Consider the following 27985-nt stretch of genomic DNA (forward strand, 5'->3'; position numbering starts at 1 on the left):
AGAGATTAAAGAAACCAATTTCACGATGTTTCTATACTTTAAAATTTGTTGAAAAATGTTCCATTAAAATGTTCAATTAATATTAAACTTAAAACTTACTAACAATAAGAGAAAAGTAAACAAAAAGTTCTGAATTTATATGAAATTTCTATTCCTTCCAAATTAATATCTCTACATCTTCTACATCTTTTTTTTTTTTTTATTTTAGCAATAATTTCTAATTGTCATCGAGAAGTATATTTCATAAGTTATTGCACAAGCCAATACATAATTGTCAATAAATGCCGTTAACGATACTACAAACATCATATGAAAATTTTCGCCGAAACGGACGATTTGATAATTAAACAAAAACGAGGCGGAAGAGAGAAATAGATAAATAAAATGCCAGGTACGCGAGCCATATTTTCTTAAAAAAAAGGGCATTCTACTCGTTGCCAAGACTCAATCGTTACAGCCGGCAACCGCATCTCTCATGACCAACTGTTTTTATGTTCGTTTCAATGGCGCGCCAGATTTCTCTAGGAAAAAAGATGTTTGTTCACATCCTCGCTCGCGCGGCGCGCGCTTCATTTCCCGGCACAAATGCGAGAAATTGTCATACTCGTGGAAACACTGAGCACAATTCACCGTCGTTATTTCGGACGAGCGCAATGCAGTAATTTGCAAATGCGAAATTTCTAAGGACATACTTTGGCATAAATTATTTTACCTTCTATTAAATAAAACTCGATGAATGGAATAAACTTGGATGAAACATTTTCATGTTCTCTCCAGTTAGGAAGAATATTACACGCTGTTTACTTTATGGCAATAAGGGTGAACTGCTGTTATGCCAGGGATCCATAAAGAGTCAACAAGATAACAAAAGCCCGCATAGTTATTTATTTTCCTCGTGTTTTAAGCAACTCTGCTGTCATGCCGAAAACCAAACAGTTTATTCGCCTCGAGTAATAAGCTGCCGACAAATTTAAATATTAATTGCACGATGTCCAGACATTTGACAGTATATAATTATCATATTTTATATGATATCATTTTAATTTGTAATATATTTACTAATATAAAGTTATATAACAGCTCTTTTTTGTAAACTTCAACCGCAAATTTCTCAAAATTGTGACGTACAGCAATTTAATAAACGGAATCATATTCCCGCCTAAAAAACTGCAAAAACAATTATCTTTATTCATGTGCATTTTTTTTAAACAGCGTTATGTTGAATTACAATATTAATCTTTATATATTAAATTATATGAATATAACGGTATTAAAATAGAGATCTCAATTGATATACGTGCCTAAGGCACGGATACTACGAGGATAAGTACGGATAACTATCGAGCTATGCAGAACGTCACCTTGTTAAAGTGTCTCCGGGGCATCGCTGAAACGAGTGCTCGCCCTTCGAACGTCGCCCCCGAGAGATTTCGGATGACGACGCGGCAAGGCCGACACTCCGACACGGCGATGGCGAGACTGGCAAGAGAGGAGCAGCGTGTCATAAAAATCACCATCGGTATGATGGCCATTATGAAAATTACGATGGGTAATCGTCCGAATCGGCGAAGAACGCGAAACGAGGCATGTAACTCTCGGGCATGCATCAGCGGCACCTCGAAAGCCACGCGGTGACGATTTTCGCGCGGCAATTTTCATTTCATTATCCCCCGGTTCGTCCCTCCTCTTATCCGCTCTTTCCTCCCTTTCCTTCCCCTCTGTCCGCCGCACCTTTCCTGCCTTATTGTGCACCACTTCGGAAACAACGTGCGCGAATTCTTAACCTTTAGAGGACGGAAAGCCTACTATTTTTGGGCTCCACGGAGTCGCTTATTTTTCGTAGTATAACACATATATAAAAGTTATAAATAAAAATCATAAAAAGTCATGAAAAAATCTGCCCATCCTCTAAAGGTTAACGATCATTTTTAACCACGCGGGTCGAAAGATCGCCTCTCTCCTCTCGTTACGAACGTACCCGATCGACATTGTCCCGATTACGAAACCCCGTATTTCCTCTTTTTTTTTTCTCGCCCCAGGCCACGAAACACCGTGCGCGAGTACGCACGTCGTTTCGTTCATTAGGTGTCGAGTGAACCCTCATTAATTTGGAAGCCGGATGTTGCGACTGGCAGCTGTACGTGCGTCCGCGCCAATTCGAATAAATAATGTGTAATAATGCTGCTCCCAACAGAGCACATTATTTAAAGTTATTATTATTATTACTTCCTTTTTAATACAAAAATTCAAGGGAGAGTATATCTTGTTAAACTCTTAATTTTGAATTAAATCTGTATGATTAATAAAAGACAATATCTCTCTGAAGTGATTTGCGCACGTTCATAAATATAATTACGCAATATGTTTATGTGTTACGCATATTTTATTATGCATAACATTATATTATAAATTACAATTATGTAAATTTATCTTTTTTGTGTTACACCATTTTAATTAATTCACGTAGAATACTATTTTTCCGCGCGCGTCAGGCTCGGACACGGACGAAAATAATTTCAAGCTGACTGCTGAATATTTGCATAGCAGAGGAGTTATAATCCGCGAATTGGGCGTGGCGCATATTAATGACCAATCGTCAACAATTTGTTTATTGCGACAGACTGACGGAAACGATAATTAATCCCGAGTACATCACTCCCGCCGTCAGCAAACGAAAGGAATAAAGAACGCACTTGACTGTACGCCACAATAAGGTCGTGCATGAGGGTAAGCATTTATTGCCAGGCACTTATTTTAAACGGTTTATCGCCAACGGTGGTGCTCCACAGGACACTTCGCTCTTGACCCATTATGTACGTCGGGAAATTTTATTTATGTCGTTCACTTCTATATCCCCTTTCGCTCTCGGCACCGACATGTGCGAGTTCTCGAAGCTTTCGTAAAAAATCGAGAGTCTAAACAAATTAAGTAGAGACAGATCGTCAAACAAAAACTAATGACGAATAATAAATAATTAAGCAGCGTCCTCCAATTTCCCTCTGAGGAATTTATCATCCCCTATTAATTTGTGAAATGTATTATGGAAAAATTTAGCACAACGTGAAGTAATTATAAAAATAACGCGTTGAATTTGTTTATCTATTCACATTTTTCTCAACGTTTCTAATACATATGCTAAAAACATATGTTGCATAACATGCATGTTTATTATTACAGCGTTTGAAAAATTAAGCTTTTGAAAAATGGATTAATTTGGATTTATAAAAAAAGATTAGCCAATCGAGCCAACTCTCAGGTATAAAGAGCGGTCTACCTTGAAAAATTTTCGCGGAACCGCGACGCGCGTCGATTAAAAAGTCTCTGTGTTTGCGCAAAACTTGAGGGCACAGACGCCTCAAAGGGGACCGCGGCTGCGAAGCCGCATGATAAATGCGCCGTGATCGAGTCGGAGATAAATAGAGATAGTGCACACGCGTGTGCATGCGGCACGTGGTGGGTGAGTATCCCTGTGCACGGAGTTCCTCGCTTTTATAAATGCTCTCATCCTAGATTTAAACCTTCTCATATACTCGCTTATAGATCGTGCTTGTGTATGTATGTATAAGCTCTCGGCCGTGTATTTTTTTATTTGATCCCGACTGTGTGTACACGCCGCGGAGGAGAGTCTATATCTTCTGCATGAAGCATAAATGACTGCATTACATTTGGGAGAATTAAGCGCTTCAGACAAGTAATATTTAATTTATGCGTATGATATACTCAATTTTTTAAAAACGTCAGCATTTTGTACTGAATTTGTCGAATAATTATACGAGACACGAGTAAACGCGCGTATACACACACAAATCGCACTTGGATACCTTATTTAAATAGCATTAGCTCCCCGAAGGAAATAATAATGCGCAGGATGAAAAGAAACACGCGGTAAGGTATCCCCACAAAAAAAACGGTCACGCTCCTCCCCCTTCTATATCTCGCTTCGTGACGAATGGCCTGATATGCGGTAAACCACCGGCAGCTCCGCGTGGAAGCCCGTTTATCATTGTTTATCGTACACCTGGTTTCTCGGAATGATAAGCGTGGGTTGAACCATAATGATGGCAACGTACTTACCGAGGCAAATGCACTCGGCTCGTGGATACCGCGATACCATATGTCGTAGCATATTTGCGATTGCGACGCAAGGACGAGCTTCGAAATTCCAACGAACTCGCGACTGCAAATCTTGGGGGGTCGACAGGAAGAAACTCTATCAAGCTGGTCGTAACTTTCTATTCGAGTTGAACGGAAATTGCGAATTTCCACTGGCAACTTCGCGTTGACCTTTGCGATCAATTATGTATCTCATTGCAGAATCCTAGCACGTAATCGTGACACGTCTCTTTCACATGTCCAGATTAACGGAACTCTTTAAACCAAACGTTTTACTCTCTCTTCTATCGATTTGACACAAACTTTACGAATATCGTCATTTCAAGATTAAATACAAGAAGGCGCAACAGAATAATGATACCTAAAAATATAAATTTCCTCAATAAAAAATAAATGTGTATTTAAAAATATTCTGAAGGATGATCTTCACATACAAAATATCACATCTATTTAATTTTAACATTAAAGAAATTTTATTTTGATCGTAAAAAAGTGGCAATAAAAGTTCATGTTCTTCTAATTGCACCGAGTTATTGATTTACTTAAATATTTTGTCAAATAAATATATCTTTCTTACCCACCCAAGTAAAATTATAATAAAACTATATTAACATGTATTGTTAAAAAAATATATATTATAGAATATATTTAGTTAACAAGACTATGTAAAATTCAGAGACGTAATGTGATATTATGATATTCATTTATTTTAAAATATAAATCAACGCGTACATCCCCATAATTTGTACTGAACGATATGTCACAAAAATATCGCATCGCGATATTTCTGTGACACATTATACGAAGAAGTTTTGCGTACGTTCCTCGTTTCCTTCAGAGTAAGAACCGTTCGCGTCAACTATAGAGAAATTTGCAGGGAGGATTCGCAAACTCGCTGAGGAGGTATCATCGTCGTCGCTGACGGTACGACCAACTTTCGCGGTTATATCCGGGAGCAGCACCCCTTGGAAATGAAGTAGGTATTGGTAGCGCAAAACGACTTGCCGAGGGGCGCGTCGAAAATATCCATAAAACTGGAAAGTCGCTGCTGGGGGAAATATGTGATACTTTGGTTTCGAGTTACACATATAACCATATCTCGAAACATGCATTACAGATAGCTTATGGAAAATGTCAGAATGGGATGCATCAATGTCATTTAGAATTAACCGTGATTAATCAAGCTTTCATCTTTCATCTATGTCATAGGTCGTTCCACATGAAATGTTTAATTTCGTATCGACAATTTTCAGATAATTTCCGAGGACAGAGAAGAAAAGGAAATATATAACTAAAATAATATATAATTCAAAAACATTCAACGTTTCTAACATTTCTCCCAAAATAAGAAGCTACTTTTATAATTTCATTTCGATCAAACGTAGAAAAGTATTGAAAGAATTTAAAAGCAGAAAAGATTAAAAATCAAAACAGCTTAATTTATATCACGGATATCTATTTCTTATAGCATTCATAATTCTAAATATAACGTAAACATGATTATTACGATATATTTTATTGAGAATTGTTTCTGCAGTATCGTATCTGATTTTAAAATCATAAAGAGTGTATATAGCATTATAAAAATTATTCGGTTCTTTTGTTCCATAATTTATTATGGCTCAAAATATTATAATCATTTTGCAAAAATTGAAACATACTCTTTCAAAAATATCGCTTTAACCCAACAAAATAATATTCGGTTAAAAGTATTTATAAAAATGGTATAAAAGATTTTATGAGTATTCTATAATTAAAACTTGCGCAATTTGATGTGTCATGTAATTCAATGGTTATAAAGTATTAATTATAGTTGAGCATCAGTTGCATAAGCTGGTTAATAAAGTATTAAAGATGTTAAAATAGTTCTAATTATCATTTCGTAATGCGTGGCATTATTTTTATCAAGTGAAGTACGAGGTGATAAATTTCAACCAAGTGCTCATATAAAATTATCCCTCGGCACTTCTGCATGCAACTGGATTTAACGCAAATTTTTCACCATTTCGAAAGCTCATGTGTCAGAAATATTTCCACGCATGATTCCACGAGGAACAAAAAATTGTGTAACATTACTGAAACTGTCCGGGCTTTCCATGAAATATACATTAGCGACGGCGCGCGAACGGGAGGGCGAAACGCGTTATCCGAAAACGCAGATGTTCGCTGTGGAGAAATTCCGACGGGAAATGCAACGATAACTGGAGCATCGCGCTGTCCGGTCGGTAGTAATTACGCCGCGGTGTGCGCACGAGAGAATTAACGAAAAAAAAAGGAGAGGTGGCAGGACAGGCAGAACGAAAAGTGCGAGCTCCCTGACCTCTTGACCCACCCAACGGAGGACCGTTTTATCTGCGATGGGACGTAAAATCGTTCCCCTTGTTCGCACCGCGGTCTGGAAACGGCCGTTTTCGGCGCGCATCGACGCAAACGATCGCGTGTTTGGGACCTTTAACCCTTCCCAGCGATGCCGCCGCGCCCACCCACAAGATCTGGATCACCTTAACTTTTTTTACGTAGAGGAAAAAAATACACGCGAAGATCCGGGTCGAGTTCGAAGAGAAACGGCACGGAGACAACAATAAGAACTCTGGAATTTCCTTCCCATGCATGGATGGATAGAATTAAAATGAATGAGAGAATAGAACCTTTAATATGTTAAACACATTAACACATCAATATATCAACCGTTGGCGCTATAATTAATCGTGGCATGAATAATATTAACTCTATTTCAAAAATTTCATTTCTAATATAAAACATAATGTATATAGAGGTAAACAGAATGTTGAACAAAAATCTTTTAGAAGTAAAAGATAGCCAGAAGAGAATTTACACAAAAATTGCTTCCGGAACATTTACGCAAGATATCGTTCTCGCAAGGAAACGGAAATAGGAGAGTTTCCATTACGAGCGACGATTTTTATCGAATGCATCAATCTCACGGTAATTCCGTCCAATATTTTTCTGTCACGGCATACGCGTGCGCCGCCGTAACTGTATCACCGCGTAGTAACGATAGTTTTCTGGCGAGCCGTGTCAATTTCCAACTGGCGAAAGGTAAATAAGGTCGGGTCTTTTCTCGGCAAGCTACGCGGGCGGTAGGTGGGTATATTGGATCCGATATATAACTCGAGAGAGAGAGAGAGAGAGAGAAAAGCGCGCGCGCGGGCGGCACTCGTCACCGATCTCTCACGATTCGTATTTGTGCAATACGTTATACAAATATTCATTTTATATCGGCGCGCTTTCGGGAGCTTATTCGGCGCGCCAATGGCAGCGGGTCGCTTAATGGCGCGGTATTTACGTCTGGACCGCGGTATTTACGTCTATAAACGTCATGTGTATTATTACTCGCGATGTAAATGCATCGTAATGCGTTGCGCGCCGCGCCGCGCCGGGCCGGGAACACTTTGGGGATGCATGCGGGGCGCACGCGCGCACGTCGTGTGTGTAAAATGTAATCTCGTCGAGATGGACGACGTGTCACCGAATGACCGTCATTGAAATCGCAACGCGGAACCGAGTACGCGGAAATGGATGTGATCAGCGCTTAATCGATTTCGTCCTTGTCTACGGTGCGCCCGGCCGGGCCGGCCTTTAACGCCGACACACAGTCGACGTTCGAAACAACGGCGCTTGATAACACGCTGTTGCTTAATACAGCGCGACACGCCGCGAAATGTGACGCTCCATATTCGCTCCCTCGTTCACGTTCGCGATCACACGCGCGAAAACCGCAATTTTATCGCGAGCCGTATATAAAAATGTCTACAGTTAACCATTCTCTCCTGCAAAATTAACAGTATAACGTAAACTTTCTCAATATACGACATGTATTTTTCTCTCGTTCGCGTTAATTTGCGAAACGGAGTATCGCCGTTACGATGCTCATTCTCAAGTGATAGTCTATTTCTGAATCGCCTTCAAAGTTTCTCGTTTTTCTTAGAAAACAAATGAGTAAAGCGAGAGCGAGAGAGAGAGTACGTTAATACGCACAAATTTCAATAAAGCCGTACAAAGGAATGAACGGAGCGCGTTGCTGGAGTAAATAAATTTGGCGTACAAGCGTTTCGATATAGTAACCGACACCGAGGCTCGATATCGCGTCGCGCCCGGCACGATACAAACGAGTTAACGGGCGGCGTGCTCGTTTTTGTTCGCGCAACGTGTTCGTAACTTCCTACACACAGGCCGAGCGCGCACGACTCGTCTCGAGTACCGCGATACGGACCGAGGATAAGGCACGTTTGGCGCGATGAACACTCGAGAATATAACGCGCGCGTCGCGTCGCGTCCCGTTGCCCTCCAAGGGCAAGTTCTTGTCGCGTTTGCTCGTTGAGAGATCAACAGACTACGGACGACGATCTCGACGATTCGGCTTCCACGCGACGTTCGCTAAATGAAACGGTTTTCCTTCCGATACGTATTGCGGAGATAGCGGAAAAAAGGTGCTCGACCGCGACAGGATCAACACTTTTAAAAACGACGACAGTTGTAAAAATCACGTACTTCTTATTGATATGTAATTAAAGCTATATATCCCAACAATAAATATGTATAAACAGCCACAAGTAAAGAATTATTTATCAACTCATTACATATATCGTTCATTCATTTGTTATTATAGTATAAAGTGAGGGTAATAAAATACGTGTAATACGACTAAAGTGGAATAAGCGCAGGCGAAAATTTTCCAAAATAGCATCCTATTGATGCAGTTGTATTAATGAAAAACGTATAATCGCGATGGGAGGAATATTGTGATATGAACAGGCAGACAAATTATTTATACGCGCAACGATATTTTAAATTTAACAATTTAAAATAACTACGGTAACACGATGATAAGAGGAATGCATGTCACGATATATCGCGATATAGCAAGAATATTTTAAATGGAACACGCACATTTTTTACGCGCTGCAGTATTCTCGAATCAAGTTAGCTTATATCAATGCACTTGGAGAGATAGGATTATCTCAAATACACAGAAAAAAAAGTGTCAAATCAAAACTTTTATACTCGTATATGCGCAACGATCTATAATCTTCTTATAAGAATTTTAATTTTTCTCTCTTGGTCGAACTAACTTAGTTTAATTATATAAATGATTTTATTCAAGCTAGCCTCGTTTCGTTTCGAGATTATACATTGTACGTATGTACATACGGTCTCCGTAAGTCTTGATTTGACACTTTTTTTCCGCGTAGGGGGACGAACGACAAACGACGTGCGGCGATATTTCAAAATTAGTTTGGCGCCTATAGCGGAGCGGCGATAAAAAAACGTACGTCGCGACTTGTCGCGATAGTAAGAATGTCCTAGGGCCTAGGGTGGACGACGTCCTTTATGCGTGGCGCGCGCGACGCGGCGCGCTTCCGCGAACCGAACGAGAGCGAGGGGGGAGAAAGAGAGGAAAGAACTTACCTTTAATATTACGAAGTCCATGTCGCGCGGCCCGACGTCTGGTCGACGGTCCTGCTGTCCGATAACCGACGATCCTCCAAGATCCCGGGAAATATCCGTGTCACAGGATGAACTGCGACGCAACAGGCCGGACTCCGGAGCGAAGCGGAGCGGAGCGGTGCGGAGCAAGTAACAACCAACAATAACGGCCACGACGCGGAGGAGCGGTCAAGCGCGCCGACAACCGACACTCGTCACTGAACGTCTCTCACGCTCACGTCTCACTTTGAGTCACTTGTTGGCCGATCCGGCGACGGTTGGCCAAATCGAGAGCGACGCACTTCACGCGGAACGCGCTGCCGGATCGTCACCCCGCGGATCCATGCCGCCGCCGCCGGCGACGACGACGATCGCGACGGTGGTTTAAACGATTACGTCCCAAAATCGAACGCGTCTTTACCGAAAGTACTTAGCGAAAGTTTTCGCCGACCGTTTCGTCACGCGGAACACAAGCGGGCGAACGAACGACGCGCGACACGCCGCAGCGGAGCGGAGAAAGAATCTCGACCAACACGCGCGACGACTCGATGTGGACTGAAGTGAGTGCCGGCCGCGCGAGCACGATGGAATGGGAAGCACTGCGCAGGCGAGCGCGGGCGCGAGCGAGAGAGGTGGGGTAGAGGGAGAAGGTAAGCGCGCGCGCGCGACGAAGACGGCCGCGCGTGATTCAAGAGTGAGAAAGAGCAATGGAGCATGAACGGTGTGACCATCCAAGCGCGGCGCGAAGAAGAAAGCGAGAGATTGTGTGTGAGAGAGAGAGAGAAAGAGAGAGAGAGAGAGAGAGAGAAAAAGAGAGAGAGAGAAGACAATTCCGAAATCGGAATAGGCGTAGATTCGAACGAGAGAGGAGAACGGAAAGTGGTGGAGGAGGGAGGAGGAAGAAACGTAGGAGAGCAGGGAACGCTCGGAACTCGGAGCTCGGAGCTATCTTCCATTCGTGGAAGCAAAACGGACGTAAGAGGATGTTAGCCGAGACAACGAAGGAAGGAGCGAAGAGGAGAAAGCATTTGAATGCAATGTGTCCTACAGTTGCTGCTATAACGATACATCCTTGGCATCCTTGTAGCAAATTGTCGAAATCGAGAAATAAGAAAGACAAAAGGAACGATTTCTCGACAGTACTTACTCTCTCTCGCTCGCTCTCTCGTCACTGCCCAGAGTTCCCAGCTAGAAACGATTAGATCGAATCGACGTCGATACATCGATTATACGGCCGATATCGAATGTCGGTATTGATTTATAATTTTGTGATTTTAGACGCGGCCAATTCAATATCGACGTGATGTATTTTTGATTGTAACTTTTTACAGAACGCTCAAAACAATTATGATAAGATTAAAAATATCGACCGCGGCGGTATCCGACAGCGACCATTCATCGTCGATATCACAAATCGACGTCGATTCGATCATTTTCGGCTGGGTCGTACAAAAAAAAAGAATCGGCATTTTTTTTCTGATAAAATAACACTTTTATTCGCGAACGGGATAAAAAGATCCTTTTACACGCGGCGTGGGATATTGACGAACGCACGCGTGTTGAACCGAATAATAAACTGTAATGCAGTTTACGCCCGCGATAGAATCGAAGAGGGACGGGGGAAAGCTCGCAGCGATTTGTGAATTAAACGCGGAAATAATTGCACGAGGAAGAACCGCTCGACAAACGCGCGATGATAAAAAAAAAAGCGCATTTCTCTGAAAAGATCGACTCGGCGCGTATAGAAGGCTTGTCGGATTCTCATTAGACCCGCCCAGCTCGTATAGCCGGGGAAATAAAAAATGCCATTAGGTTTTACCTATGGGGTTGAGGAGAGGGCACGTCGGAGATACCTCGCGCGTTACGAGAGAGAGGAAGAGAGAGAACGAGCGGCATGAAAAACCGCAACATGTGGTTTTCTATCCGACGGCCGCTTCCTCTCTTCGGTTTCAGCGAGGAAAAGCCGCGGGGCGGAAAAATGCGCCACGCCGCGGCGCGATGCGATGCGATGCGATGCACCGCGAGAAAAGAGCGGATTGAAAAAGGCGGTCGGTGGAAACGTGGGACGACCGTGCGGCGCGGCGGCGGTTGCAGCGAGGCGGCAAAGTCGGCGTGTGGAAGATAGGACCGAAGGCGAAGGGACTCTGTGCCACTCTGTGGGGTATCGGCGGCGACGGCGGCTTGCCGCGAGCGACGGAGAGGCGAGAGGCGAGAGCGAAGACGCGAAGGACGCGCGAGCGTGGGGGAAAAAGGAGGAAAATGCGAGGGACCGAGCGGACTCTCCCTGCTCCGCTTCGCCGCCGCCGCCGCTCCGACCTGCACAATGCATCCCGCCTGCACCCGGCGTGACCGCTGTTTCCCTGTCCCTTTCTCTCTCGTCTGTCTGTTTCCTTTTTTTTCCCTTTCACGTTGCGGCAACGGTTGTTCCTCGGACGTTCCGCGTGCTCGTCGAATATCCCAGTTGCGACGTGATAGGGACACTTTTTGATCCTCTCTTGATGCTGGGCGACTGCGATGGTGTTGAACGTTTTGTATGAGGCTTAACACGCTTTAACATGTTTCATATATATGTTACGAGTTATTAATGATGCGTTTTTCATAACGCGAAACTGAAGCTTTTCTCACGGATTTCTTTGAAGCCAACGGAAGTAACAAAGCGTTGATATTTAATATAACATTTTAGATTTAGATTTAGATTTAGAACCGAGACATCGCCTCCATAAGATTAATTAAGATATAGAAAACATAATCAATTAAGCGTTTACAAACAAATTAATTGAAATTCGAGAAATCTGAAGAAAACAACCGCATTCTTGATATTGCAACATCAATAAATTATGAAGAACTGTCCCATATTCTTGTCAACGATAACTTGATACCTTTTGAAAACATAATAATTAAATATCTTACAATATCAACATATCGATATACTTCTGACATTTGATAATTCTTTCTTATATTTGATTATCTAAAATAAATAAAAATAATTTTCTCCATTTTTCAGGAGCCATGCATTTACGGTTTCCTTATTCCATAAATACAACTTATTGTAAAACTATATATACACGTACATGCCAATAACTATAATTCTTCATGAATTTTTTAAAAATTCTTTATAAAAAAATCGTGCATGTCGTTATATACGTCTGTCGGAAATACTTGGCTTCGAGTCAAAAATTTATAATCGCGATCTTAACAAGAAAAGTTGTACAAAAAGCGACTGAGAAGTTGCAAAGTTCGAGTTACGTCGGTTGCAATCCCCAACTACCAATCAACCAACCAACCCTTCTACGTCGGGACCACTTCTCGAAGCCCACTCATAATTACAAAACTTAATTTGCGAATAACGATTTAATTGGCACTTGAAGGTTCCTTAAAGTTCGTCAATCTCTCGCTCCGCGTGCGCATGCTTCTTCAAGATTACAAGCAGTTACCGTTCCTATAGAAAAGCAAAATATATGTTATGTGATGTATTAGGGTATAGAACACAAACAGAGCAATCCTAACGTTAGTTATCTATATTCGAATAACCTTCGTCTCCATACCAAATAAACAGAGGCGAGCGAAAACCTCTAGTTACCTTTCCAACATTTCACTCGCTGTCTGTTCATACGTATACGTGCTGCGTTCAGCTGATCAGCAAAATTAATTTGCCGCCTTATCTCGTAAGCATATACACATCTCATACATTTTTAAATCTTTCTAATTATTCATTAAGGAATATCTATGAAAAGATTTATACATATTATAAAATAATTAAGATCTGAAGTTATAATATAATTATATATTATAAGTTTATGAAGTTTTGTTGTTTTTCTTTCTGTCTTTTCCTTTTTCTTTCTCTCAGTGACACGTCGTGTTAAAATGGTTGAGACACTCTTTTTGGACAGTCCTTCAAATGGATCCGATATCCATTGGAAAAATTGTCTTTTAGAACAAATAGGAAACAGTTTTCTCTTATCAAATGTCAGATAACGCGTTAGTAGAACCACTAAACGAGAGCTGAATCATTTTGACGCCGACCATATCTTTGAGTGCCTACATAGTCATGGATAAAATATATATTGTAAACATCCAACGATTTTCCTCTTACGATATTATAACTTTTTATATATAATTATAAAACTTTTATTTTGATACAGTTTGATACAATTTTTATTTATTTAATTTTTTTTTTCATATAGAGGCTATAGCATCCAAAGATACAGCAAACATAAAGAAGCATTTTGATTTTTGAAGTAAAACAAAATCATCTTTGTAGACGCAGGACAGGAAACGTGTGCACACGGTAGGAATATATTCGAAATATTTTCATAATTGAGGGGAAATAATTATTGTTGAGACACATGACAAAGCAGTTATCCTGCAACTACATTAGAATTGGAAATTTTACTGAATGAAGACGACAAACCCCCAGTCGTCGACGAACAGATCATCTTTCTTATTGTATTGAAAATATTTGCGAGTTATAATAATCCACGAAAAGAAAATGGACGAAGACGAAAAAAATGTATCTACATCAAAAGTTTTCACAGAGGAGGAAGAAGTGTCATTACTGAAGCAGATAACGAAATGTAGACAATCACTTTGCATGTGCGTATCTTGTTCAATGAACGAGCTAAAAAATTTAGCTTATCAAGTAGTCCGTGAAAAGAAAAGGCCATATCCTAAATCGTGGAATAAAAATCAGCAGACAAACTCAGAGTGGCTGAAAAAATTTAAAAACAGACACAGCGATAAAATTACAGAATTATTCTTGCCTATTTGTAAAGTAGAATTTACTCAGGCGTTGATGAGTGAGCAACATTTTTCATCTAAAGAAATGTTTACATTTGGGCAAGAACAAGCGATGCTGACATACATAAAACTGATAAAAAAGAATTGCATTTGCAAAAATTGCATAATGAAAGAAATAGCAGTTGAAGCTTATAGAATAGCTCGCGAAATGGGGAAATATTATCCAGAGTCGTGGGATACGGACAAACAGGCGGGATGTGACTGGCTGAAAAGCTTTGAAGAAAGAAACAGAGATGAAATTTTAAAATTATCACCTATTTGCGAAGCAGAATTATCTCAAGAGACGACGAACCGACAACGGTCCCCACTTGAAGACATTTTTACATTCGAGGAGGAACTTGAAGAAATTTTTACAATGGAGGAGGAACTATCGTTATTGAAAGAAGTAAAAGAACTAGCAGAAAAAGGATTTTGCGATTGTGTATCGTGCGTATTGGAAGAATTAAAATTGCTAGCTTATGAAAGAGCGTGGGGGCAGATAAATCCATATCCTCTATCATGGGACACAAATCAGCGTGTAGACCATGTATGGCTGAATAAATTCGTAATACGACACGACAGCGAACTTGCAAAAATCCCAACTGTTTGCAAAATAAAATTATCTCGACCATAATAATCCTGATACTTAAAGGAATTTTAATATTTAACAAGGAACGATGGTTATCGACACAGGTATAAACGACGGAAATCAGATCAGTTTGCGATTGCAAAAAAGTGTTTAATAGAAGAAATGCTATTTTCTAGCTTATAAATTAGACCATAATAAAAAAAAGACTCATGGAATAAAGATAAACAGATAGAAGTATTATAACTGAAAAAAATTTAATAGACACACTGCGTTAAAAATTCAAGATTTCCGCTTGATTGAAAAGTAGAATTACCTCAGGCATCGATGAGCATATCTTACTCATAAATGGTATAAAATATAAATAATAGTTACATATAATATACAATTTTTTTCCTTTTGAGTTACATAGGGTACAAATAAAAGTAATATATGCTCATGCATGCACATTTAATGTAATATATCTGTGTGTATGTGAAAAAGAAAGGGAGAGAAAAAGAGAGTATGTATGTGTGTATGTAATATTTAATATATAATATATGTATATATAATACTATGAAGTGCACTTTTTAATATACTGTGCATGTTACATGCTCATATGCATATACATATATACATATGTATATATATATACATATGTATATATATAATATATATATATTATATATATACATACATATGCAATACACACACTTAAATGAGGATGTGTATGTGTGTGTGTGAGCATATATATATTTATTGTGTGTGATATGTATATACATATATTTTATATTTAACATGTATATATATTGTAAATACTTGCGCGCTTATATTTTTATGTATGTAACAATTTTCCTTCCACTAGCCGCTTTTCTAGGTTTATCTTTGATTCAATGAGTCACATTTCATTTATCAATATCTAACTGATCATGTTTTACGAATTCAGATATAAATAGCTATTTTTAAGATTTATTTTCTATGAATGTAATCATCATAAAATTGATAATCATTGGACCAAAATATCCAAAATATTTATGTGATAGAATTATTAGCCTTTAAAAAGTTGCGTTTATCAATTAACGTATCCGTCTTTTTTCCTATAAATTTTGAAAATGATTTAAAAAAAAAGTTGTATAACATTCTAATTTTTTAGTTAGAAATAATTACTTAAGGACATTTCGTAATCTTCTTGAAAGATTGCATCTAGCTCGTTCTAATAATTGAACGCTCCAAATGATGTATTTTTGTATATAAACGATATTTATTATATTAATCTTTATTCGATAACTAATGTTTAAATATCAGTGTCTAATAGTATCAATTAATTGTGTGACATTATTATTGTTAATATACTTATAAAATTTTCCTAATTGTTTTACACACATATGCGTTTCTTGCAGTATAAGATACTACAGTTTTACATTACGATTATCTCTTAAATGAGTTTCCAATAGACTGTCTTTAAAGTATTAAGAGAAGTATCGTTGTTATACCTATGTATTACTGATCCGAGTTTAGAGTAAAAAATCTGAAACGAGCAAAATTATATTCGAACGACAGATAATGAAGAAAAATGTAATTTGTAATTTATAATTGATAAAGATATTTTTCTTCAAACAACAGGGTTTATTGAATTATTAATGATCATATAATATTTTGATTATTTATTATTTGTAAGAATAATGACAACATTTATATAATAAATATTTTTATTATGTATTAACTAATAATATGTTTTAGTTTTCTATAAATATATAAGTATAACTGTCACGTAACATGATTTTTATTCAACATAGTTCCGTACGTAATACATGATTAAATAAATGTTGCTTTCTCCTTCAACTTTGCAAATAACGAATAAAGTATTTTTACTCCTCATGATGCTATACATGGATATCTTACAAAAATCATCAGTCTTTGACATACACGGTAATCGAGATCGACGTCATAATTTCGCGCAAAAATGATGCGCCTCTTTTATTATATAGTATAATCGGTTTAAGGGATTTCCCTTTAAAGAGGATCCTAAAGGGAGAATCCTTTTTTTTGCTTTCTTCTTCTTCAAGGGTGGAAGCCTTTGAAAGAAGGGTGTGAAAAGGATAACGCAACATACACGGGATCCCTATATTTTTACCCTTCCTCTCGGTCTGCGTGGACGCGTGAGAGGAAAGAGAGACTGCACACGGAGTTCCTCGGGAAAAGAGAGATGGGCTCTCGTAATTCATTGGCTATTGGGCGAGACAGGTGTGTGGCGCGCGTGAGAGGGTGGCGAACGAAAGAGGGTGGTAGGCCGACGGGGAAATGAAAGGGAGAAGGCGAAAGGTTTCTTACGCTGCTGCCTCGCAAAAAGGGAAGCGCGGCCGCCACCCTTTCGCGCGGGAGCGAGTTGGGGCGTCGCGACGCCGAGTTTTTTTTAATTAGCAGTCTGTGATCCGTCGAGCGATTTTCTTTTCGCTCCCCTTTTCCTTTTTTTCCACCAACCCTCAACCAACTCGTCCTCACCCTGCCTGTCTTTGCAAGCTTCCTCGCACGCGGCGATTCCGCTCTTTTCGCGCGAATGACGCGACGAGGCTCGGAAACGCGTGTACCGACTCGTTCCACGACCGTCACGTTCCTCCATTCGTTTCATTTTCTTCAAACCCTTCCCCTGCGGATCCTCACTTCAGAGATGCGGTCCCGATTCTGTCGCCTTCCCCTCATCTCGCATCTTCTTCTGGCGAGATCCAGGCGGGCGGAGGGGCGAGCTCCCTCGGGAGGACACTCGCGCGCATCGTCTCTGAGTAATTTACTAAGAAAGTCTCTCGGCTGAAACGGCGAATGATCAAAGCGGTGAAATGAGTAACTTTACGATCGAAGATGAGAGACGTAACTCGCAGTTTCGCTCGACCTCTATCTGATTTGATAGTTGCAAATAACACAACGGTTGGCGTTCGCGTTAATGATACACTTTTATTGCGATCAGCGGTTCTCCGAGCTACAATACTTGAATCTCGCAGATGTAGAGTATTGATAATAACGTGTGTGTGTAGGAATTATGGTATTTGCTTGGCGATGCTTTAATTTCTAAAATATAGGGTAAACATATGTCGAAGGCATTTAAACGAGACATCAAATCTAGAAGAAAAGAATTTTTTTTATTTTAAGGAAATGTGATTTTTAATCATTCAAATGTCAAATTTCTTAGCTCGCAAAAAATATTCCTTGCGACATTCCTTCAAATCTAAACTTTAATCGAAATCGTGATAAGCTTTCCTCGGTACATAGAAGAAAGAGATTTTAGATGATGTACGCGATTTTATTCTGCTGGCCACGAAACCAAGCCAAATCGACACACGCACAATGTGGAGGCCGAAGCTGACATAAACGGAGCGGCTATCTGTCGTCCCATCTTTTATTTAGTCATTACGCTCATCTTTCTCTCTTCCTTTGGAAGGCACATTGTCGACCGAGCCGAGCAGCAGCAGCACCACTTTACTTAGAGAAAAGAAAGAGAGAGAGAGAGAGAGAGAGAGAGAGAGAGAGAGAGAGAGAGAGTAAAAGAGGAGAACGAGAAAAAGAGAGTTCTGTACGTGGATATGCAAGGCCACTTGCCAGCGGCTGCTTCAGCAAAAGCTACCCAGCTTCTTCTCACAGACCCGCATTCACTCTGTGCATTTATAGAGACACTTGAGCCGTGGTCGATGCCATCAGGCGACATAATCCACCGCTACGTTTAATTTTACCGTGCTCGAGGAAATTAACCGCAAGTAGTTATATAATTTTTTCGTTTTATGATGACGCATGGAGTCGGAGTCTGACACCTTGGCGGTACCCCGCGACCACATCTCGTAATTTGTTGAAATGGCGTTTCACTAAATGCTAGAGACTTAACTGTAGAAAGAGAGATCGCATAATCCTCTCCTTTTCAGTTTACTGATATAGTACCGAATCAGATATTTATTAATACGTGATCTCGCGTGCAGTCAATTGCATTTATTTAATTAAGAAAAACTAAGCGGTTCAATAAAATTATAAAATTCAAAAATTGGTACAGTCGGACAGAAGAGGGAATTCCAAAGGTAAGCCCTAATGGATTCAAGTTCAACATGTATTACATCCTTTTATGAGTTTATGTAAGGCATTAATGTAAATTGCACCATTTCAACTGCCCCTATTTCAGTTCTGGAGATTGCACCCTCTGGGGGAGAACCTTCTCCAGAGCTGTGCCACCGGCACAGTACATGCTGTGCACAGCCCGCTGCTCCTTTTTTTCTCCTCTCTGGCGCGTTCCCGGGGATTAAAATCATCGTGGCTTTAATAATTACCGCTGGACGAATGTGTTAAATGAGGCGCGCGTCGCGACGCGACGCGGCAGACCGGGCCCGGCTTTTTGCCGGGTATTATTTACAGCCCGAGTCTACAATGAGCACGGCTGGGACACGACGCGAAACCAGTTTACTCGTTCCTCGCTGACATTGTGCCGCGTCGAGAATAGATAAATGCGGAATTTTCAAACGAAGCAGAGTATGGGAAAAACGTGAAAGCCGTTCTATAGCGGCATGGTGGTGCACCGCCTAGCCTCCGCGGTGCGTAAAAAAAAACGTCTCTGCAGCAAAATAGTAATGAAATGATAGATATATACACATATATAGTATAATAAATTCATATAAAAATGTGTAAATATAATAGAAAGAAACGTGGGAAAGAATAAGCGTATAGAATTGAAAAAATAACTTCTCAAAGTTCAACTTATTTTACTGATAACAAAATTATGCGTGCACGAGCGTTCCTGTATTAAATAATTTGGTAGTTCTGAAAAGAATCGTGTAAACAGTTAAAAGAAACAAATCTTTGAATTAAAAAGAACCGTTTAAATTAAATTTAAACTTTAATCAACTTAGTAGTTTACTATCCTTTTCGTGCAATTACTCGTTGTGGTTCTATATATAGAGCCACAAGTTCTCTAAAAATTCATTCGCGATAAGACAAACTAAAAGAAAAGAAATCATCGAAGCATAAGAGTCGTGATTCGTATACTATTGCTGTTTATCTTTTTAAAAAACTCATACTAATCCAATTTGTCAATTAAGATACCCAATCGAGTAATACTGAGAGAGTGGAACTATCCCATATAATTTAAAAGAACATAAAAAGAATCAAAATGCAATAAAAATATCACAACAGTAAATAAATACGATAAAGATAACATAAATCTAATAAAGAGAGAGAGAGAGAGAGAAGGGGAGAAAGATTTTCCTCTTCTCATGTATGTTATCTTGGAATAATAAAGTTGACACATTTAAAATTATATTCATAATTATATAGTTTCTCGGCTCATCATGAACACAATCAATTAAAAAAGAACGAAAATCTTTTAATATAAATTTCCTAGTAATAATCTGTTTTTCAGAAATCACTTCCTTTGGCATAGATCACTCTCTCGTAGGGCTACTCAATTTTTCAGCTCGCAGTCACGATTAATGGGTCCTTTTCAAAATTTCCATTTATCAAGCGCTGCATATACGAAGCACCTCGGCCGGAGAAACGACCGCGATATCGTTGATATCAGCTTTTGTGCGAGGCAATGTTGGAGGAGAGAGAGAGAGAAAGAGAAAGAGAGAGAGATCCTCGAGTGCAAAAAGGGGAAAGCAGAGAGAACCCGGCCCCGTTCCCCCATTCCTCTCTCCTATCACTTCGGGGGGGCGAGAAAGGCGACTGAAAAGTGGTTCGCCGCCGTCGAGAAAGCCGTTAACCCCCCGACATCAACCTCCAAGTCATCCATCCCGTTATTGTATTTAGTTGCTCGCCGACGATGGGATACGGGATGGAACGGGACGGCTACGACGGCGCGGGCGACTCAACGCCTCTAATGCACATCCTGGAATATGATATCCGGAGCCGCTTTCACCGTACGCTGTATTGGTCTACAGTTACAAAGTAGACGTCGCTACTACCCTTCCGAAACATTTTCCACCCCCGGTTTTATCCCCATCCTTACGCTTCTTGTCAAATTTCCTCTCTCTCTTTCTCTCTCTTTCCCTCCCACTCGCCAGTATACTTTGTCACCCCCATTTGTTGTTACGAGTGCTTCAAGAGTTGCTATTATTTCTTTCATTTTATTTTTTTATAGAATTTCAATCCTTGTTCTCTACAAGCTACAATTTTACACACCCCAGGTTATATAAATAAAAATTACACTAAATATGTATTTGTTTCTTTCAAATGAGAATGACCATAACAAAATCGAATCGCTTGCTTTTTATTTAACGTTTATTTTTTCAGCGTATATTTAAAATAATGATAGAAAAACTAATAACATTGCACAATATGTATAAATTAAAACGTATCATTTAACGATAATTGTACTATAAACATTATTTTTTAACTTTTTTAAATTAACTATATACATACACACACATATACGTACACGTGCTTTCTAAAAAGGCAAGGTACAGCAGGTAATCCTATTTTGTCATATTACATCAACATATTCTTTAGAGCATTACAAATTAACGTATGACAACTGCTGCATTTCATTATAAACCTAAAAGCGCGTGATAGTATAATTAATAGTGATAGTGATAAGCATGTAGCATCTCCTTGCTTTACAGATTCATCGCGCTCTCAAACAGCTCCAGCATTCTCTTCATCTCCTTGCTGAAAGTCAAGATAAAATTAAGAATGTATATGTGTGTGTACGTGTAAAAAATGACCTAATTCATATTTGAAATACTCCAATATTCACGACAATTCATCGCAACGAAATTAGTTAACATAGTTTTTTCTGTTTCTTGACTGCTGCTCAGATAATCGCAGATTATATAACAGATTTTCATAAATATCCATACTAATGTACCAATACAATGGGTATTCCGAGAATAAGAATTTTCGTTAACTTCACTACGTTAATCTTCATAATAAAGGACAAATGAAAGGAGAAGCGCGGAAAATTTTTCATCTTTCTCTTTTTAGATTTTTCTTTTGACTAGATAACAACCCTTAAGGAAACCCCTGAGTTTAGAATTCGTTATGGTAACTTTCAGATACTCTAAAGATTAATAATTGATCCAGCATCTAGCAAAGAAAGTTTTAATAAACACGCGCGTTCTCCTTCTTCTGTAAAGAGCATCCCTCTCGTCTTTTCTCCCTCATTTTCACCCTTCGAGATGCTGTTAGTACTTGATTAAAACGAAATCTCTCTTCTCAGATTAAGATCGTAATTTACAATTAGACGCTCTTGATTGACTTTATAAATAAGTCTTGCTGCTTCCATAAGAAATTTCATAAGAATGCTAATGACAGTTTATGATCAAAGTTTCGGGATGTTCCGTAATTATTAAAAATTTCTTACATGCCTGGATTAAATTAAAAGGAAAATATTTGCCAACAATTGATACTCACATCTGCTCTGCTAACTTATAAATTGGTCCCATCGACTTGGATAGTTCCTCGCATTTAGCCATTAATTGATACATCGACTTTATATTATGATCCACAGCGTCGCACGTCTTACACACTGCATCTCTGTACGTTTCTAAACAACCAACTGTAAGAGCCGATGCCTGGAAGCAAGAACGAATAATTTAAACGTATAAAATCGCATGGCGTATATAATAAGAATATAACTCGGTATGGCCAGTGACTCACGTTTTGTAAAATCGCGGCTAAATTTTCAGTCAGCGCGTCCACAGAAGTTGCAACTTTTCTAGCTTCCATCTCTAACTCGTTTAATACATTGTGATCAAGGGGTGGTAGTTGCGGAGTTAAGGCCTGCCTGTACAAGCATGGGGTTGAACTCCGAGATCCCGGGAACGACGGGGTTTCTCCCTTCTTGGTTACAGGACTGGACAATTTGATCTTGTTCTCCAGATCCTCCGTCACAAACAACACCATATCTCCGTCCTGCATTACCCTTCCTTCCAGTTGCAAGTAACCCATAGCTTTATGATAGCTTGGTGGATCAAGATCGTCACCTTCTGTCGGACTGTCATCCCTACTTCTCAAATCCAATTGATCCGGTCTGTGACCGGTTCCTCCTATTCTATCTAAATTGTCGTCCAGAAACTTTCCACTGTCAATGTCCGGGGAATCAATAAGCGATCTCAGTTCTGAGATGGGTGGTGAGGATTGCGAGTCAAATGATATCTCGGAATAAGACGCTGTCATCTCGTGCAGCTGAAACAACAAAGCCATTGATGACAAAATTGAACGTTGAACGTTGAACGTGTTAATAAAAGAAATCTTCTTTAACATGGCTCTTCTAGTATGATATTCCCTACATGCTATTCCCTCTGACTATCAATTTTACCTTATTAAAAGAAGGCTCAAACTAAGATAATTTAAAGAACAATTGCTTGTCCTTTGGTGAAGCAAAAATTGTTTAATCTTCCTTTTAGGTCTCCTTAAACAAATGCACGCAGTGTTGAACATTTACGAACAAGTATCAGTAAGCTAAGTTTTGAAAATCTGATTTATCTGAATGTCTCAAATGGATAAATGCAAAAAGCGGTTGTTGATTAAAGAGTATATGTTACGACAATTATTACGCGGACACGCAAGTTCGTAAACGTTCAATCCTCGGACACAATTAATTCTAACCTTACTCTGTCTTCGTCGTAGTCGATAACAGCGTTCTTATCATTTCGTATATTCGTCCCTGACGATTTCGAGGCCACCTCGATCTCGTCGGACTCCATTCTCGTCGTTAACGATTATCGGAAACGTCGGCAAGAGAATAATAGCCACGCACTGTCACTACTGTCACTACTGTCACTACTGTCAGTACTGTCAGTACTGTCAGTACTGTCACAGGTGAGTCCGATTCAATCTAACCTCATTCAGCTTGAATCACGTAAATGTAAAATAACAAAGAACGGATCCGCATCAAAAATCTTGTCTGTCATAACACATTTATATTATTATGATTAGTAATACCAGTAATACATATAACACATATGAATCTTTTACCTGTTAACTATAATTATATAAAATTTTTAACAAATAAAAATAAAATTATTACAATTGTCAGTAAATTATGTTGAAATTTACTGCACAGCTGACAGCCCTGATTTGAAGTTCTTGGATCGACTGGTGGGTGACACGTGCGCCAAACAAACACTCGGCTTGGACCACAGCCGATTAAGGGACAGCATGATTTTCTATCGTTGAAATGTCATATTCGAATGATTACTCGCCGCGCGAGAAAGTGCAATAAATTGATTCAAGATTCAAGTGAGCAGTCAGTTGACGCGACCTAACCTCAAAGCGACATGATAACCTCGCACGTACTCGTATTGTTTACCGGCCTGATTAGTATCGGGACCTGTAATAATATTAATAATGCGTATAACGACTTTTTTGACGAGGAATTAATGCTGAAGCCTCTGTCGAGTAATCACGTCTATGCCTACTTTCAATTTACTACGATATGGGAGACAGTGAACCATGTAGAAACACGTTGGTATTCGACAAATTTTATTTATTTTTTTCTACACACTTGATATTTATTTAATGATAAAAAAAATGACAATAACTAATATTTAATACTTAATTTTTCTCTAATATAATCTTTTACAAAAAGATCCTACATGCTATTATATATTACTCCTATAAGAAGTAGATAATAATTTCAGTAATTGAAATTATTTTTTTGCTGAACAAGCTTGAGATATTTGTTATTAACAAATGATAATAATTCTAGTTCAACATTCGCATCTTTTTCCAAGGGGATTGGGTGAGATCATAGGCCGTCATAATGTTGATGAGCTGCATGTTACTTTAACGGAAGGCTTATGGAATTATCAAAAGTGGGGATATCCGTTCTACGACGCTGGACCTGGTGCTGAAGTAACTGCCTGGTTTAACAGGGATATAACAAAGTGAGAAATATAGTCCTGAAGTTTTATACTTTTTTTTATACAAACGATAAATATCAGAAGTTATATTATAAGGTGATTGAATATGAGATCAGTAATCACGACTTGAATTTTTTTCGATATCTCGCTGTAGCCTGAATTGTCAAACATAAATTTGATTACTTGTGTTACAAATTTTATTGAGTAAGAAACAAAGTTATAAAAACAGTAATATGTAACGTGTGAGTTTTCTTTTCTAGCATAGACGATGAATGGAAAGGTCTCACAAACGCCTTAGCTGGATTACTCTGTGCATCTCTGAACTTTGTTGACGCCTCCAATAGCATGTCGCCAGAGTTTACCTTCCGTCCCACTGGTGTCACGGATGGACCAGTGAATTCTAGTCACTTGCGTTATTCATCGTTACCAAGAGAGATAGTTTGTACCGAGAATCTAACGCCATTTAAAAAATTGTTGCCTTGCAACTCCAAGGTACTCGCACATTGCTTCCCATATTGCTACAAGTAAATTGATTCATTACCTAGTCAAACATCTGATTTTTCTTCTAGAGAGGTCTGGCTACGTTGTTAAATTCTGCGCATATTCACAATACAAATTACCACTCCATTGGAATACATTTTCGGTCAATATGTCGCGACGCATCTTGCACAAGGCCATCTTTAGAACTGCGACAAACCGTTTCCTTGATATACGATACAATGGCAGATACAAATCAGGTAAGTCGATCAATATGAAGTCATTGTATTACAAATTATAATACTCGCCGATTATTCACGTCTCCGATTCGCACAGGATTGGTCAATACGAAAATTTTTTGGAATGGGTCTTAAAGGCGCATGTCCGCTTGCAACATTAAGTAATATTTATGTGGATATATCGGGCAACAATACGAATCACATATATGAATTAACACCACCGCCAAGTGCAAAAGTTGTTAGCTTGCGTGGTGGACAACAAAATGAAATAGCGGTATATGATATCAGGGCTCATAGCAGCAGAGGAATATTTAATATTGCTGCCGTACATAGTGCACCAAAGAGTAACGCTATAAATTATCCTTCAATCCTCTATGCGAATAGATATATTATCGGTATGTTCTATAGAAGGCTTTTATAAATAAATCCACTTTGTTATACATATATATCATACATTCATAATGCATAATTTGAAAAATAATTTTAAAAGGTTGAATTTATTAATCAATGTTATATATCCACATAGTAATAAATTCATATACAATTACGTAATTCCTTAGGATACGGCCAAGAAAGAGGCAGTTTAGTAACTAAACTGTATAACAATCACTGGCAGGCGTTAGATGTAATCTTATTGGAAAATATTCCGTGGTACCTGCTGGTTTACTTACATTCCATTACGATAACCTGGAATGAGCAACAAGTTCGTCCATGTAAGTAAACACAAAGTAATAAATGTAAAATAATGTAAACGTAGCTGCTAATAAATTTATTCACTATTGTGAAACGTGCGTACGATTTAGGCGATCATTAAAATTTACAAAAGAAGTATTTATTATTATGAAAACTCTACAACATGGTTAAATGTCAGTACATTTTATGGTATTATTACAGTGGCGCAACGGTATTTACCTGGAAGGGAGAGGAAAAGTCCGTACTATTTAGAATTAATCCTGCGCCTGCCACCACACTCAGTAACGAAAGTCACTATCGATATGGATTACTTATTCCTCAAATGGCAGGAATATCCGCCGGACGCTAATCACGGTTTTTACATGGGACCAGCTATAGTTACAGCCTTATTACCCATAGCTAGAAATTACACCGCTCTTCCGCTCGATGGAAGTACAATTACTTCAAGGTTCGTTTATATATAGTTTAGCAAATATCTCTCTTTTACCAATTGTTATTTTTCCGTTGTTATAAGCAGAATAGGCGACAATTGAAGTAATTATCGATGATTAAACTTACAGTTTTAACGCTTCGAGGGATGATTATCTAGTACAATTACGGACAGAGTCCTTGCTTATTAGTCTTCCGACTCCTGACTTCAGTATGCCTTACAATGTTATATGCCTTGCCTGTACAGCTGTCGCGTTAGCATTCGGCCCACTTCACAACATTTCCACGAAGCGACTGGTTTTGAAACGCATCGAAAAGGACTGGAAAGGTAAACTGTTCTCCTTTTTCTTAGGAAAGATATTCGGAGCAAAGAAAAAACAAGAATAAATTGTAAACGAACGTATGTATTCTAAACATATGAACTGTATTTCTCTTGCGAATAAATATATTCATGTATTTCCCATGAATAATAAACAATTTTTTAATAAACAGATGCAAAATTTTTTTTTACTTATATGGGATTATCGCATTACGGTGAGACAAAAATCTCTCTGAACTTCTTTCCTAGCAGAAAATGGACCTGTATATAAAACAACAATTTTTTTTTAATTTTTAACCAATGATACTGTAAAATTTTGTAATATTTGCCATAATAAGTAGTGCATTCACATAACTTGCTCCGTACTGTATGCTTAAATATTTCTACTTAAATTATCCATTTATATACATGAATAAAAACTTATATTAATACTATAATAGTAGATTTTCACAAGATAACAAGCTGCGCATTGCTTAATTATCATATACAATTATACATGATAGGTTAGGGAGTATTCCCTATTAAGTTTAAAAGAATGTAACATAACAATCGAGATAAAATAACTAATCAAATATTGAAGATGCAGGAATTTGTAAATAAAAAGCAATTAAAGTTAACTATTCATCATCTCCTACTTGCACATGTTTGGAAACCTAACAACAATGTAAATTTAATGATGCATTAAATCACTGCTACGACTCATTGCATAATCATAGTTGAAAAATCAATTTTAATTGCTTATTGTTTAAAAGTATTATGTAACGTTCCAGTGTATTCTTTTACCGTACTTTCTCTATTACTTTTCTTTTATCTCAATTCTTATTATCCCATTCTTCTTTTATACATAATGGGAGACACTCCAAAATCAGTTCAAATTGAATGTGATCTGACTACATCGATCCGATCGATCCGTTCTATTCGTGATACAATTTTTTAGATAAAGTCGCGAAATCTTAACAGTCTTATGATAACCTAATGTAAATTCAACTATTGTATCAATAATTAGGATAATAAATATAAGAAACATAACACATGTACAAATTGTAAGTCATCGCCTATAAAATAATAAGTAATAACTTACTGTACATTGATT

The 27985-nt window shown here is 38.6% G+C and overlaps 4 protein-coding genes across 7 annotated transcripts in view; 2 read left to right on the plus strand and 2 right to left on the minus strand.

The window, feature by feature from the left end:
• LOC112452446 (PDZ domain-containing protein 4-like) overlaps nt 1–10347 on the minus strand; it is a 185348-nt gene extending 175001 nt beyond the window's left edge. The window contains exon 1 of one of the 2 annotated variants that reach the window (XM_025012652.1): nt 9544–10347. In XM_025012652.1, coding sequence (XP_024868420.1) covers nt 9544–9564 — 21 coding nt within the window. In that variant the 5' untranslated portion in view covers nt 9565–10347. The remainder of the gene's footprint in view (nt 1–9543) is intronic. The other variant, XM_025012651.1, reaches the window with a different exon arrangement.
• Nucleotides 10348–12580: 2233 nt separating this feature from the next.
• Nucleotides 12581–15334, plus strand: LOC112452498. Its single transcript, XM_025012744.1, has 2 exons — nt 12581–13226; nt 13746–15334. The coding sequence occupies exon 2, from the start codon at nt 14051–14053 to the stop codon at nt 14969–14971; it is 921 nt and encodes a 306-aa protein (XP_024868512.1). The 5' UTR covers nt 12581–13226; nt 13746–14050; the 3' UTR covers nt 14972–15334.
• Nucleotides 15335–21133: 5799 nt separating this feature from the next.
• Nucleotides 21134–23749, minus strand: LOC112452444 (BLOC-1-related complex subunit 6). Of its 3 annotated transcripts, XM_025012644.1 has the most exons (5): nt 23681–23749; nt 23485–23644; nt 22529–23056; nt 22283–22443; nt 21134–21538 (listed from the first exon to the last, which is right to left on the minus strand). In XM_025012644.1, exons 2-5 carry the CDS (start codon nt 23575–23577, stop codon nt 21487–21489), a joined length of 834 nt encoding a protein of 277 aa, XP_024868412.1. In that variant the 5' UTR covers nt 23578–23644; nt 23681–23749; the 3' UTR covers nt 21134–21486. The 3 variants fall into 3 exon arrangements, with proteins under 3 accessions (XP_024868412.1, XP_024868413.1, XP_024868414.1); XM_025012645.1 differs by lacking the exon at nt 23681–23749 and having other exon boundaries at nt 21449–21538; nt 23480–23569; XM_025012646.1 differs by lacking the exons at nt 23485–23644; nt 23681–23749 and adding an exon at nt 23190–23444 and having other exon boundaries at nt 21449–21538.
• A 202-nt stretch (nt 23750–23951) lies between these two features.
• On the plus strand, nt 23952–27977 carry LOC112452443 (GPI transamidase component PIG-T). Its single transcript, XM_025012643.1, has 8 exons — nt 23952–24337; nt 24582–24759; nt 24996–25227; nt 25305–25472; nt 25549–25846; nt 26012–26164; nt 26346–26592; nt 26705–27977. Exons 1-8 carry the CDS (start codon nt 24151–24153, stop codon nt 26958–26960), a joined length of 1719 nt encoding a protein of 572 aa, XP_024868411.1. The 5' UTR covers nt 23952–24150; the 3' UTR covers nt 26961–27977.
• The last annotated feature ends 8 nt before the right edge of the window (nt 27978–27985 follow it).

This window comes from Temnothorax curvispinosus, unplaced genomic scaffold (assembly GCF_003070985.1).
Source record: "Temnothorax curvispinosus isolate PA1 unplaced genomic scaffold, ASM307098v1 QBEX01003408.1, whole genome shotgun sequence".
Lineage (NCBI taxonomy): Eukaryota > Metazoa > Arthropoda > Insecta > Hymenoptera > Formicidae > Temnothorax > Temnothorax curvispinosus.

Excerpts from the sequence above, each read along its gene's own strand:
- LOC112452443 (XM_025012643.1), top strand. The coding sequence starts at position 24,151 with ATGATAACCTCGCACGTACTCGTATTGTTTACCGGCCTGATTAGTATC. Across the intron at positions 25,847-26,011 it reads TGCGAATAGATATATTATCG|GATACGGCCAAGAAAGAGGC; the intron begins GTATGTTCTATA and ends GTAATTCCTTAG. Across the intron at positions 26,165-26,345 it reads TGAGCAACAAGTTCGTCCAT|TGGCGCAACGGTATTTACCT; the intron begins GTAAGTAAACAC and ends GTATTATTACAG.
- LOC112452444 (XM_025012644.1), bottom strand. The coding sequence starts at position 23,577 with ATGGAGTCCGACGAGATCGAGGTGGCCTCGAAATCGTCAGGGACGAAT. Across the intron at positions 23,057-23,484 it reads TCGACTACGACGAAGACAGA|CTGCACGAGATGACAGCGTC; the intron begins GTAAGGTTAGAA and ends TTGTTGTTTCAG. Across the intron at positions 22,444-22,528 it reads TAGCCGCGATTTTACAAAAC|GCATCGGCTCTTACAGTTGG; the intron begins GTGAGTCACTGG and ends TCTTGCTTCCAG.
- LOC112452498 (XM_025012744.1), top strand. The coding sequence starts at position 14,051 with ATGGACGAAGACGAAAAAAATGTATCTACATCAAAAGTTTTCACAGAG.